The sequence below is a fragment of the Strix uralensis genome, chromosome Z (assembly GCF_047716275.1).
Source record: "Strix uralensis isolate ZFMK-TIS-50842 chromosome Z, bStrUra1, whole genome shotgun sequence".
Lineage (NCBI taxonomy): Eukaryota > Metazoa > Chordata > Aves > Strigiformes > Strigidae > Strix > Strix uralensis.
The window spans coordinates 26,517,521-26,532,387 of record NC_134012.1 but is presented as its reverse complement, the minus strand read 5'-3'; the positions used below and the strand labels follow the sequence as shown (position 1 = coordinate 26,532,387).

At 43.9% G+C, this 14,867-nt stretch overlaps 1 protein-coding gene across 1 annotated transcript; it reads left to right on the top strand.

Moving 5' to 3' along the window:
- Positions 1–528: 528 nt before the first annotated feature.
- LOC141938232 (E3 ubiquitin-protein ligase RBBP6-like) lies at positions 529–4,490 on the top strand. Its single transcript, XM_074856901.1, has 3 exons — positions 529–694; positions 3,685–3,784; positions 4,406–4,490. The coding sequence occupies exons 1-3, from the start codon at positions 529–531 to the stop codon at positions 4,488–4,490; spliced, it is 351 nt and encodes a 116-aa protein (XP_074713002.1).
- Positions 4,491–14,867: the final 10,377 nt, after the last annotated feature.

Below are 14,867 nucleotides of genomic sequence, written 5' to 3'. Positions count from 1 at the left end.
GCAGCTCCCCCTCGGAGCAGGAGGGTCAATGTACACGTGTCAGAGCCCTGGCTCCTCACACAGCACCAGCCTCCTTTTGCGGAGACGAGGGACTGTTTTCCTGGCTTTTCATCTTCTGAATAGATGGCCCTCGGAGAGAGAGGAACCCACTGGCCGTATTTGCTTGGCGTAAGCTTGGAAGCACCAAACAAAATAAACATTTTTGCCGAAGAGTGTCACAAAGGCAGCAGTTACCTTCTGGATGCCTGTACTGGCACGTAAATGGCAAAATCCCGTTCTCTGTGATGGACTTGCACCATCTTTTGAGTCCGAGGCCCACATGGGCCTGTTAGGCCATTCCCGGCTGGGACTCACAAAGTCCTTGCCGTCAGAACATAATGAACATATCAGAACCTAATGTTTTGATGTTTAGGTTTTATAATCTGTTTTCACTGCTTGTGGTTGGGTACAAGTGCTTTGTTCTAAGTTCTCATCACCTTCATTTCTTCTTCTAGAACTCGAACCGAGCCAGTGAGTGGAACATCAGCCATGCCATGCGTGCATTACAAGTTCTCTTCCCTGCTGCACTACGACACGGTCACCTTCAGCGGCCTCCACATCTCCCTGGGCGACCTCAAGCGTCAGATCATGGGCCACCAGAAGCTGAAGGTGGCCAACTGCGAGCTGCAGATAACCAACGCCCAGACCAGAGAAGGTGCGTGGGGGCGGCGGGCACGGGGCCTCGGGCACTGCCCGGCTGGTGGCGGCCGTGGCCTGCGGGAGCCACACTCTGCTCTCTGTGGCTTGTCCCCACGTGGCGTGAGTCAGCCTGGGGCCCATCCCACTGACGTGCGGGGAACCAGGAGGGCAAGCGGCACCAGCGATTCAGTGGGGTGGGAAGGGACAGTGTGATTCGGCCACCATCGGTAGCTGTGGCTTGTGTGGGGACCTCACAGAGCCGTTCCGATCTGTTGTTAGACGCGGAGCTGGGCGTAGGAGACTACGTGGTCGATGTGCAATGTCTAGTGCTTGCAAAAGCCCAGTAGCCACTTACTGGCCATCACTGGCAGTAAAACAAGTTTTGTGCTAGAAGGGAGTAGGAATCAACAATGGTGTTGGCTCCAGCTTTGTTGAACATTTCTGTTGGAGCTCTGCTTGGACAAGTGTGAAAAGTAGCCCTGTTGAGCGTGATGTCGCTGCTCAATCTGCAGATGTGGAGTCGTGGCAAGGCAGAGTGACACTGCTTCACAGCTCCTGGTAGTTGCTGAGGCCCCGCAGCTACATGGGATGTTGCTGCCTGCAGGGAACAGGCTCCTGCTGGCAGATGCCAGCTTTGTCTGAGAGCTGTTAGACTAAGCTGGCAGCTGTTAAATTCAAAGTGAGCAAACAGAAATTTCCAGGGACTTCAGGAATAATGCTCCAGCTTTAGTCCTTTCCTATTTAGAAACAAAAAAGTCAACTTTTAAGTCTGCATTGTTTGACTTCACCAGATTTCATCGTTGACACAGATTTCATCACCGACACAGATTTCATCACCAAAATGAACTCAATTAATTGACGTGAAGGAAAAATAAATGTATGAAAGCCAACAGGTGTCAGGTCCCTTCACAGAACTACCTCAGCAGCATACTCCGCTGTTTGTAAACCCTCTTCCACAAATTCTCTGCCTCAGCGACCAAGCTGGTGGGATACTTCAAGTCCCACATACCAATATGTGCCGTGATAAGTGTCCTGTGCAAATAAAGCCTTTACTTCACCAGGTTATTGTCACTCTTCAGTTTTCAGTTGATCCATTTAAATGTGTACTGATTGACTTTTAAGGGGAATTCATTTTTCTATCAGTCTGGTATTAGATGGCTGGAGGTCTCCTCCCTGTGCACTTCACAAGCAGATTGAAAACAAGCATCCCTCTCTCTATCTAAATATATCTGCATGCAAGGACAGTCTGTTCAGAAGGCAGATGTCAATGCTTCTCTTCTAATGGTCAATGAATTGTCATAAAATACAAAAAGAGGACCCATTCCTCTTTTTCCATCGTACACCTGTTGTGCATGTTCCAGCTGACCTCTGCAGGCCTGCAGAGTTGGCGAATAAGTGCACTGGTTGCTGTCCTCATATACACAGCCTCCCTCGAGGAGAGGTGCTGCCACCTGCAATCTTCTGCAGACCTACCACAACCCTCAGCTGGGCACAGGCGTAGCAAGCTCCTGCCTTTTTGTGGAGCCACTGTTACTTATCCTGTGCCTCTGAAATCTCAGTCCAGTGGTTTGTGGACCAGAAAGAACACTCTGCATGACTCCGTTCAGCAGGTGGAAACAGCTGCTTTGGGATTCCAGAGCTGCAGCTGCTATCATCTCCCCATTGCTTGTCAGCCTCAGTGCTGTTTGAGCTCCTCTGACATCAAAAAGTCCCATCTCAGGCCTTTCCTGACAGGTGGCTGTGTCATGGTGAGATTCTCCCTTTGAGCAGAGCTCTAGGCGTTGGTTTCAGGGTATGACTTCTGTAAAAGCTTCGGGTTCTGTCATTAGTAGTACCTTCACAGCACCTTTGGCTTTTGGGCCATTGTTCTGATTCAGTCTCCAAAGGTAAGGGCTTTTAATAGTTAAAACTGTAGGCAGATTACAGGGAATGGCTGCTGACAGTGTTTTAAAACATTTAGTCATATCCAGCTTGCGTAAGTCAATATATAAACACTTCTCATGGAGATGTCTTTACATTTGAGGCTCACTCATGGAGAGATCTTCACATTTGAGGCTTACTCAGTCAAAGTGCCTCAGGTAGCTCCTCCTCTTCAAAAGACGAACACGGTGTGAGCCAAGGCAAAGCATGGAGACCTTCAGGCACACAGTGGTTTCAAAAAGCTTTTCAGAAGACTTGTCTTTGTAATTAATTTCATTTGAGTCTCTCTGCTCTGCAAAAAGTGGATTGAAAGAATTCACGTCCCTTTGGCTTATTCAAACTAGATGATTAGCTTAAGAGAGGAGATACCACTTTAGTTGGAGCCAGTTCTGCCCTACGTGTGAAAGCAAGCTCAAAAAACCCCTCAGGTTTCTGTGATCCAAATTCTAGCACTGCCAGTTCCGTTTGCATTCGCATGTACAGCACTGAGCAGCTGACAGTGTGGCTGTCGATGGATGAAGCCCCGAGAAACAGAGAGCTGGCGGCTCTCTTCTGTGTTCTGTCAGTCCCCAGCACTCGCAGCACAGGGGAATCGTTTTTAGTGAACAGCTCGGAAAGCAGCGGCGCAGAGTTTTCATGCTTTAGCCGAGCGCCTGCTTTGTTTCAGGGCAAGCTGGTCAGACTTTAGACTCTGGTTTATGCAGGTGGGACTTTGCTGTGGTTTGTTTCTCTCCAAAGATCTCTCGGGTTTGTAGCCTAACAGAAGCAAAAGCAACTTGAACTAGGTCAGGAAAGAACCTCATGCGTGAGCAGACTCTCCTTTAGTGACCTCTGAGACCATTTTGCTGCTGGCATCCAAGCTGTTTGAAAAGAATGGAAAAGGTTTTGCTGCTGGTGTTTGATTCTCAGACCTGAAGACTTCTTGAGAGGTTCTGTTAGTGTGTTGAGATGACCGAAGTGCCATGTTACATATAAAATTTTGCTTTTATGTCTGTGAAGGGTTCTCTCAAGTGCTATGTAATTACATATTAATATACATTCTTACGAACTGACTAATGTTTTCTTCGGTATTGGTGTTGTTTTCAGAATACACAGATGATAACACCCTGATTCCTAAGAACTCCTCGGTGATTGTCAGAAAAGTCCCTGTTAGAGGACTCAAAACTACCAGCAAAACACGAGTTATGTAAGTACCCATAAAGCATTGTAGTCTGTGAGGGGTTGCAGTGTGCTAACTTTTTGAATGGAGATTAGTTTACAGAGGCATTTGGAGTGTATCTTTCTTCTTTCTATTGCTTCTATAGTAGAGAGATACGCACGTTCCCCTCTCAGAAGAGTCTGTCAGTGTTTGACTGTGTCTTGCATTTGGGGGAGGCGGGGTGGGATATGGCAGGTATTCTTATGCCTCAAATCTGGCTTTCTGGCATACTGGCTACAGAGGAAAGACCAAGGGTCGCTATTTGGATGGTTGGTTATTTAAGAGCACAAAGCTGTAGCACAGACTTCATCGTTTTGATGCTTACACAGCAGAGTCAAAATATCTGAGGACTTCCTCTGGCACTGTTGTGTTCTAGAGCTGTAAGTCTGACAGTAATTGCTGACAAACTAGAAATTTTTTTTTTTTTTTTTCCAGTTGCACTGAATGTGCCAAGAGAGAACAGTTTATGTATACAAATACATTTCCACATTCACTAGACTATCAGATCATAATGCCTTGATGTTTAGGTTTTATAATCTGTTTTCACTGCTTTTGGTTGGGTACAAGTGCTTTGTTCTAAGTTCTCATCACCTTTATTTCTTCCTCTAGAACTCGAACAGAGCCAGCAAGTGGAACACCAAAAGCGGTATGTAAAAACACAATCTCACACTTTTTTTCTACACATTGCACTTAATTCTAAACAATGCAGCCTCGTATGAATCTCCCAAACATTAACTTAATCTGTTCTGCAGTAAGACATAGTACATGTTGTAGAGACCATGTATTTGATTCACAGCACAGTGAAAACTGAGTAATGCCATCATCTGCACAGTTCTAGTGTGAATATTGGTATTTGTGCCTAGTGATGCATTGTGTTTCATATTGAATATGCTGGAATATTTCCTGAATGACTTTGTGTTGTACAGATAATGTAGGATTGTTTTAAGATCAGGTAGGTTCAAGGTTTGCACAATTCAATTGGTTCTGTGTTCTGCATCTGTCTGTCTAGAGCTAGTATGTTTGTATAGGCTGTCGTGTGCTCTTTGTTTCTTGCAAATAAAATTGTTTGGAGTGTATTTTTTGCCATTTTCACATTGTATCACTTAGCTTTTGTTTTTAAATACTTTCTTTGCCTAACAGTTTGGGAAGATGTTATCAAAACGCACTGAGAAACCATTGTTGTTCCACTTGGTGCTGTTTCTTACTTTTGACTTGGTGGTTCAAACAAATCCCAAAATCAATGTATCCCATACATTTTCAGGACAGTTCTGTACAGCTAGATTCCTTTTTGTGTCCTGAAATACTTGGGTATTTGTTCCTAAAGCTGTATAACTGAAGTGATATTGTTTGGCCTCCTCTGAGTACTTAAAGGTCTCTAACGGATTGCTGTGAGTTTAAATGTTGTTGCTACCTGAAGTGGCATTCCTAAGTTCTGCATTTGATCTTTCCATTTTATCCGATGAAACGGTTTAGTTTCATAGTTTGTCTGGAAATGCAGATATCTAAAACCCAGCGCACCGAGTTTAGCTGCTTCTCATGAACCACATAGGCCCTCTGAAGCTGTCATAGGTGTGGACTTTGTTTTGAACCAATACAATTACATCAGGTTGGACATGTCTCTTTCCGTGACACTCGGAGGATATAGTGCAGACTTTCAGGCTACAGTAGAGGTTAACTTTTGCTATGTTTTGATTGTACAACTTGAATATGTGTTTAATTTTTTGTGAACAGATTGAGGACTCTTCTGCACCCACTCCTCTGGCCCAGCTCATTAAGGTATGTGTATATTCTTGTCAAAGACTTAAAAAAACCCACCACCACCAACAAAAAAACCCACTTGCTTCATATTTTTAAATCTTGTCCAGTGATGTATAACTGGATAACTGTTGTAATGTGAACAAAACTTAATTTTTAATAATTTACAGTATTGGTTTTAACTTTAGGATGTGTATATATTTCCATAGTATCCCGTAAAGAGTAGTTCCCACTTTGGGAGGATAGAAGGGGAGTCCCTCAACGCAATGTTGTACTATTGCTCATCTTTAAGACATAAAGAAGCAGCACTTCAGGAGCTGTTTACTGTTTCTCAGACCTTTTGTTAATTTTGTGTTGGAGACTGAACCAATTTTCACAGAAGAATTTAACTGGCTGCAAGTTATGGACATTTCGGGGGCGGGTTGCAACAGCCAAAATAGAAGCATTTGTGTAACACGGACAATTGCGTGGCTACTGTTGAGTTTCTAGTCACTGCAGTTATAGAGCCACTCTCTGAATGCTGCACAGTTTCATAACTTGTAGTCTATGGAGACTGGACAACGCAACCTAATTTGTTTGAACGCAGACTGTAAATTGTGTAAATGTGCCTAATTGTTTGCAGGAATATACCAATGTGTTAGTGCAGTGTATTAGCAGAGGTGGCCTTCTGAAGCTGTTGTAATGCCATGGTTTGCTATGGAACTGCTTGCATTTTTTGCTCAACAATGTGTAACTTTGTCTGGGAAAGCACTAGTGGGTGCACTTTGTGAAAAGGCGTAGTGTGAGCCTGTCAAATTACTGGTCTTAAAGAATAGAGAAGGCAGGGCCTCATGCAGAGGGGCTAGTTCTTTCTTCTGAAAATAAAGGCTGGAGTTCGAGAAATATCTTCCCACTCTCTTCTTCCCTCTCTCACTGCAGAATTAAATTGTGTACATTTGGGGAAAAAACCCCAACAGTTACTCTGGAAGGTAGTCACCAGAAGAAATTGGTCTCCATTAGTGCTGTCCCTGAACATGTCCTTGGTTCTGTAAACTCATGTGAAGTTTGACTCTAAAATGTGAAAAACTGTCCAAGTGCTGTACACATTTAAGCTTTGGAGAAAATGTACGTATTTCAGAAAAATGCAGGAATGTAACGTAAAGCAGCTCCAAACTGTTATACTCCAACCTCCTCAGTGCAGACGGGCTTGGCACGGAGGCAATGTGTTGAAAAGTTTTCTGCTTTATTATTACCTTGTAGGAAATTCCGTATTTGAATTATGGTCTATGCCTAGTAATGGTTTGTGGGGTTTGGATGTGTGTTGTAAACTGTCTGGGTTTAAACAAATTGGTCAAGTATCTGTAAAGTTTTCTGTAAATGGTAACAGAAGGGGTTTCATAGATGTCGATCTGGATTATGTTCCTGTTGTGTCTATAAAACAACCATTTAATAAACTGTTGAAACTAGTGGGTTGCTTTTGCGAATGAATGTATATAAAATCAAAACCATGAGTGGCTGTTCTGAATGATGGGTGCTTGGAGGTCTGTATCCTTTACATCCCTCCCTTAGACCCTGCTGGGATCTGGACTAGTGTGTAATGAGAACATTTGAACAAATGCTACTTACAAAAAATCAGCTGGCTTTGATAATTTGAAGGTCTAGTTCTGCATAAGGGTTCTATTACAAGTTGTGTGTTAGAAGGACACAGCAAACAGGAAAAAACCTGCAGGTTGTGCTGACCGTAGTTAAATCACTTAACGTGAAGAAGTGAGTAGGCAGGGGACATGCAGTTTGGGCTGCCTACAGCACATGAGGGTCCAATTTCTGCTGAAAAGAATCTTTTGTCTTGCTGAGGAATTATAAAAAGCTTGATTCCTCTTAATGCTTCTGTGTCTGAAGCTGAATTTCGGTGAGCAAAAGCAACTTCCTTGACTCTGAAGTTGTATGTCCTTTTAATGCTGCAAAATGTAAACACTGATACTTGCATACATCTCTCTCAATTAAATGTACAGCGGAGATTTTCTCCTTCAGATACTCTGGAGCTCAAGAATCCATTTTAAAATACTGGATAATGTAATTTTTTCTACGCAGAGCTTCAGTCTGCTTGGAAGACATTTGGATTGGTTACACAAGTCTTTATGTAAGGTACAAACAGAGCCTCAGGTTTTGAGTGCCCAAGAATGCTCCTTCCAAGCAGGTTAATGGGCACAGAGACACCATGTGATGGCGTCAGGGCTCCCCAGAACATCTCTGGGACAACTCCGGCTCATAGAAGCAGCTGCTTTCGTGCAACCTCAGCTACTGCTGGGCTGCTTTTTACAGGGTTGGGCGAGTCTTTGGCTGGGGGAGCTTAAATGTGTTTCTAATGTGCGTGTCCAATAATTACCTGTTAAACAGACTGGCAATCTGGCTGAAGCCAACACTTCCGAGGAAGATAAAATATGAGCTGTGATGATCCAGTCTTGCCGTCAGTACGATCCAATCAAGTAAGTGTTGGCAAAGCCCTACCTGTTCTTTGAAGACTATGGAAACATTGTAGAGATGGTTGTTGGAACAGGAGAGACACATAAATACCATTTTCTTTTTTTCCCCAAAACCTTTTAGTTATGTGAAGAAATCCTTGGTCCACCTCCACCATCCTATACTTGCTTTCGTTGCGGAAAACCTGGGCACTATATAAAGAACTGCCCAACAAATGGGGTAAGATTGTGGGGGGCTTCTGGTGTCACTTGGTTTTTACTTGTTTTACCTTGGCAGTTACGCAGCAATTACATGAATACCCCTATTAGGAATTGTTTCTCTTGGGCTGAAATACAGAGGTTCTATGGCAGTGGTGCAAAGCCCTTCAAAATTCCGGGGAAAGCTGGAATTTTCAATGGGAAATTTTCTTTCTTCGAGGTCATAGTCATTATATATGTCCATAGATCTTTCTCTATGAACTTTAATGTATATTTTTATATATTTCAATGTTACTGCAAATTTTTCTCGTCTTAACTCTTTTTAATGAGAGTTTGCAGTTTTTAGTATTTTGTAGAACAAGAAGACGTTTCTCTTGACCCCATCTATTGAATATTTGCGTGTTATAATTACACAAGTCTCCGGTTGAGTATTCATGCCATTTAACGTTACTCACTGAACGTACGTGCATCAGCTCTGAATTCAACCTTCACCTGTAGGTGGTGAATATCAGTTTCCCCCGTGGCCGACCCAGAGCCCTGCATTAAGCTCTCCCTCTGAACTGCACTTTGGAGGAGAGGGGGTTTGTGCCTCTCCTCTGAGGGGATGGTGAGCTGAGGGATATTTCACCCTTAAGGACCCTGAAGTTGAGCCAAAGAATGTCGAATGAGTTCAGAACACCGCTCGAGCCTTTGGAGCGTCCTGGCTATATTCATTTAGGAAAAAGAGTATTTCAGTCGAGCAACCCTTAGGCTAGGTAAAAGGAGAGGATTAAAGGCTTTTGCTGCTTAGAATAGTGGTTGAAATGTCGTTTTAAATGTGGGTCTTAAGATGAGCTATGTCTGCATTGCTTTTCTTAACAGGACAGTAATTTTCAGTCTGTTCCCAGACTTAAAAAGAGCACAGGAATTCCCAGGAGTTTCATGGTGGAGGTGGAAGATCCCAATACAAAGGACGCTATGCTGACAAAGACTGGAAGATATGCAATACCAATCATTAATGCGTGAGTATGGAATTAGTTGGTCTGACCAAAAAGTGAAGGAGAGAAGCCACGTGTCAGTGTCTGAGTGGCAATGCCACCAAGCTGGCCAGCATCTGTAATTATGGGGGAAGAAGCACTGTCATTGTATCTTAACCTTAAAATCTGTGATGATTTCTAATATTAAAGTAGGACAGTGCTGCTGTTCACGTGCCTGAACGCTGGTTAAGCTTGTGGTATGCTAAGAATCCATATTTCTGCAAAACATTTCAGTCGTGTTTACAGTGGCGTCATTCTTTTTGCAAGCTCCTTTTGCTTCTGTTTTATCTTGATAAGGCTTCTTGCAGAATTTAACAAATAGCTGTTGGACTGAGATTCTCTCCCCCTCTGACATTTATCAGATCCCATGTGTGAAGCAGAGGGATGTTTTCCTGTTGCTGTAAACTAAGAAAATCCTGCTGTGTGCTGACAAGAGTGGCTGTTTTAAAATGCACTTGGGAGCACCTCTGTTTTTCTGTCATGGATCTCCTTTTGCAGAAGCTGTAACATAGACTTCTTCCATTTATAAAACATAATTAGGCAGAGACTGACTTTATCCTGAGCCTGCGATTTATATTTACCCTCTGGCAAAGGAGGGGTGGGATTCATTTCACCTGGTTTCTAGCTGTCAGAAAATGATTTCTCTAGTCTGAGCTAATTTCTTAGTTGATCCAATGAATGGAAGAGCTCTGCAGCAGGAAAATTGTTCCCCCCTTCCTTTTCTAGTGCTCTGGCTATAGAAAAGTAGTTTAAACTAAATGCCTGTATTTTTGAAGGCTAATGTGGAGTGAGAATGCCACCTACTGTCTTCACTGGATAAAATCCAAAGCTTGGGAAAGTTCTCCTTTACCCGTTTTTAACTTTTTTTCTTTTTCCTTCCCCATCCCCCCTCCAGGGAAGCTTATGCCAGAGGAAAGAAGGAAAAGCCTCCCTTTTTACCTGAGGAGCCTTCCTCTTCCTCCTTTTCCTCAGACAACCCTATTCCAGAGGAGCTCTTATGTTGCATTTGTAAAGAAATCACAGCGGATGCAGTTATTATTCCCTGCTGTGGAAACAGTTACTGTGACGAATGTAAGTGTTACTGCCATGTTTGTTAATTCAAAACACCACACCTGATCTTCTGACAGCAGAAAGATCATAACATTCCTTTGTTACCAGCTCTGTTTAATACTTCAGTATACCCCGAATAGGAAAGGACTCTTCTTGTAGAAAGGAAAAAACAGAGGCAGAAGGCTTTTTTCCCTTTTTATGCATCTAGTTAAATCCTCTTTCCATGCGGAAGGATGAGTACGAGAAGGGTGTGTAATGCTGCAGCTGATTACAGTATTAGTTATCAAATGCATTGAGCTTGTGCACAGTCCTTTCTCTCATACAAAACTATAGAGCCAACGCTGGTGACTTACTGTGGTCTGCAGCAAGTGGCTCGTTAGGCATTTAATCCACATTCTTCTCCACGGGAGAGTTGGTTAAAACCGTCAGAACTTGAACCTACTAATGGTTTCTGGAGATGTGTCTTATTCATGAAACTTGAGGTTGGGGACTTCTCACTGTGCTAGACAGTGGAGAACTGACTAGTCAAAACATAGGACATGGCCTACTCTGCATCTTCAAATGTTACAACAGTGAAATAACAAAACTGGGCAGCTGTTTCCTGCATACTAGAAATTTTTTGCACTGCTGAACATTTATAGCTTCATGCTCTCAGTTCAGGACCATATTCACCCATTAACCATCTACTGGCCTTTATAATTGATTAGAACCCAGACAATGTCCTTAGTTTGGCTAAAACCTATTTTGATGATTCTGATTATACCCAGGTATTAGAACAGTATTACTGGAATGTGAGGAACATACATGCCCAGCGTGTCATCAGGCAGGTGTTTCTCCCGATACTTTAGTTGCCAACAAGTGCCTACGCCAGGTAATGCAGTGACTTTTAGATAAACTGTTTGTAAGAAAAGTCTAGTCAGTCAATTAGCTGAAAGGGAAGAAAATATTAATTTACACCTCCTTAAACAAGGCTAAATGGAATAAGGCTAAATTTACTTTGCAAATACATTCCCTGTTGTTACAGAAGCTGACAACTCTTGAGAGACAATCTGGCAAATTCAGGTCACACTTGTGTTTAACAGGATTGCCTTAGTTTCAAATTCAGCGTTAATGCTGGAGTGCTTTACATACAGATAGTCTGAGTTACCAGTCATTAACACCAGTGTTTAATGGGATGCGTTCATGTATCACAGAAGGGTTTGGCTTGGAAGGGAACTTAAAGCCCATCCAGTCCCACCCCCCTGCCCCGGGCAGGGACACCTTCCACTAGCCCAGGTTGCCCAAAGGCCCGTCCAACCTGGCCTTGAACCCTTCCAGGGAGGGGGCAGCCACAGCTTCTCTGGGCAACCTGTGCCAGGGCCTCACCACCCTCACAGGGAGGAATTTCTTCCTTACATCTAATCTGAATATGTCCGTATGTTGGTTTATTTTAGGATGGATAGTATATACGGGAATACACAAGTCATTTTACTCTGTGGAGGCTTTTGTTCCTAGAGCTACTGAAGGTTCATGTTACCTCTTTGTAAATGTTTTTCTGCTCTAGGCTGTGAACAACTTCAAAAATGGAACTGGTTATGCACAGAGGATCCATATGCACAGGCAGCAGCAGCAGCAGCCACCAGCACCTCCACCAACACTCGTGGCTCTGAACCCTCCTGCTGCGCTGGTGGCTGCCACAGGACGTCCCCAATCTTCCCCCCTGTCAATCCGCGGTTTGTGGGAAGAGAAGGTAGGTTTTCTTCCACCATATGCAGTGATTCTCGTATTTTAGTAGAGCTTATTTTCCAACTGTTTGCACTGATTCACAAGGGCTATCAGGTTCCTGCACTGACACGGCCAGCATTGCTGAGTCTTCTGGGCTACCAAGGACGATCCATACCCACAACTGGTAAGTAACCGTAACTTACAAATTTCTCTTAAAAAATTCTCTTCAGGTAAACTGAAAGGGATTTTTTTTCTCTCCCCATGCCAAAAGGTCATCCAATGAGAGCTGGCAAAATTCGCTCGGCGAGTGGCAGACCAGACTGGGAAGTGTAAGTATGCTACAGAAATTCAATATATTGCTGCTTGTAACCTTGTTAACCATGTTAAACACATAACGGACACAACAGCTGATTTATAAGGGATTAAGTATGCACAGATCGTTGTGGAGAATACATGTGGTAATTAATTATTAAATGGCTTAATTTGGATTGGCCTTCACAAAGGGGATCTCTGCTCTCAGGAAGATTATTTAAAATAAAACTCCAGTACATGATTGAAAAGAGGACTCTGAAGAATGAAGTCTTTGTGAGGAAATCATAATTACATGTAAAAATGAAACATAATTAAAGGATCAGATGGAAAGGCACCCTCTTGGTTACTGGCTGAATAGGGCTGAAGAAATTGATTTCCCAATAGAAATCAGTCTCCAATATTCTTTTTTTAACAACTTAGCTAATACTGATTGAGCAAACTACTGGAAAAGGCAACGCTGTTATTTTACTACTTAGTCATCTCAAATAGCCAAGCTGCTTTCTCTCGGTTGGAGAGAGAGGAGTCTCTTTTGGTTTATTGCAGCGTCAGGTTAGTCCTTCCTTTTGGTATCTGTGTGTTATAGAGAGATTGTAAGGGTGCACTGTGTGTATAAAATCTTAAAAATAAGTCAAAACAAAAAACAGGGTCCATCCCACAGATTGTCTAAAACCTCAAGTTCAGTAAGCAAAAAATAAAAATTCAGGGCCAAGAACAGGCCAAAGATGTCACCATGAGGCAACAACCTAGGAAGCGTGTGCGGAAGATGTTAAAAGAAGTTTGAGAGAAGATGAGTTAATGTCTGTGCAGTACTTTGAAGACCAGAACTGTGAAGTATTAAGGGTGTCAAGGTGTGTCAGAGGAGCGCTTGGCACGTGTCTCTTTTAGCACGGGCAGCCTCCAGCCACAGTTGCCAAACTGACATAAGAAGGGGAAACTGAGGGATTTGCTGGGAGTGACGATGTGGAAGGCAAGTCTGAGGACCAAGAAATGAGCGTAGTCTCAAATGAACAAAAAGCGGGGAGAAAAATGCTTCAGTTGAGAACAAGAAGTGCTCGCCACCACGCTCCTCCTCCATTCACTTTCCCCTTTAAAATCAGGGCAGAGTGTAACAAACAGTGACTGGTGTTTTGGGGTTTCTTTAGAAGCTCAGATCAAGGACGCCCGCACAGTGAACGTACCCAGAGGACTCAGGCCCCAACACTACCAGCATCAACACCGCTCTCTGTGCCTGTGCCTCCACCTCCCTTGTATCCTCCACCACCCCGCGCATGTCCTCTTCCCCCGGGGGTACCACCACAACCGTTTCCTCCTCAGTTTCCACCTGGGCAGCCTCCGTCTGCTGGGTGCACTCTCCCTTCTCCAGGATGTGCCCCAGCTCCTACAGACATGTCACCAGCTTGAGGACCAGCAGCAGTTCCAATGGCTCATTCACATGCCATCCCAATGACACAATCACCTCCTTTAGAGAGTCGCAGAATCACTGAGGTTGGAAAAAACCTCTAAGATCATCGAGTCCAACCGTTAACCCAACACTGCCAAGTCCACCACTAAACCATGTCCCTAAGTGCCACATCTACCCGTGGATGGTGACTCAAGCACCTCCTTGGGCAGCCTGTTCCAATGCTGACAACCCTTTCAGTGGAGAGATGTTCCCCAATAGCTGATCTAAACCTCCCCTGGTGCAACTTGAGGCCGTTGCTTCTCCTCCTATCGCCTGTTACTTGAGAAAAGAGACCAACACCCACCTTGCTACAACGTCATTTCGGGTAGTTGTAGAGAGTGATGAGGTCTCCCCGCAGCCTCCTTCTCTCCAGGCTAAACACCCCCAGTTCCCTCAGCCACTCCTCACAGGACTTGTTCTCTAGACCCTTCACCACCTTCGTTGCTCTTCTCTGGACGCGCTCCAGCCCCTCAGTGTCTGTCTTGTAGTGAGGGGCCCAAAACTGGACACGGTATTCGAGGAGCGGCCTCACCAGAGCCGAGGACAGGGGGACCGTCGCTCACCTGGTCCTGCTGCGATTTCTGACACAAGCAGGGTGCCTTTGGCCTCCCTTGTCTAGGGAGGAGTTTGACAGAGCACAACGAGACTTAAAGAAGAGTGGGGGCTTGACTCAATGAAGTTGGGCTGTTTTTCATGCCTGTGTTTCGATGGCCTGTCGGACGGCAGTTACACTCGAGTGCATCTGACATCAGCAAAAATGACAGAGTGTTTGCTCCAATAGACTTTCTGGGTGCAGATGGTAATCATGCAAAACTAAAACAAGACGAATGTCATCCTGAAACTTTCCCTAAGACTTGTAGGAACTCTAAACTGGTTTTGCTTAAATAGCACATCCACCTTTGCATCTGCAAGCAGTACATTTTCTCATACTGGCCATGTTTTGTTTCTTGGTGTCTTTTTGTGATAAAGGTCAAGCTGTAATTATAATAAAGGTCAAACTTCTTTTAACAGGGAAAAGAAGAAGTCCAGACTCGATGAGTTACAGATGGTTCAGGAACGGATGGAATCTAAAAAGACGTCAAAGGAGCGCAGGCGTTTGTTTTCCAGGTAACTGCTTTACGTGTCCGTAACGGAGA

Bases quoted from the DNA above. Each gene is read 5' to 3' on its own strand.
- LOC141938232 (XM_074856901.1), top strand. From the start codon at position 529: ATGCCATGCGTGCATTACAAGTTCTCTTCCCTGCTGCACTACGACACG. The intron at 695-3,684 runs GTGCGTGGGGGC...TGTTGTTTTCAG, and splicing joins CAACGCCCAGACCAGAGAAG to AATACACAGATGATAACACC. The intron at 3,785-4,405 runs GTAAGTACCCAT...TTCTTCCTCTAG, and splicing joins ACCAGCAAAACACGAGTTAT to AACTCGAACAGAGCCAGCAA.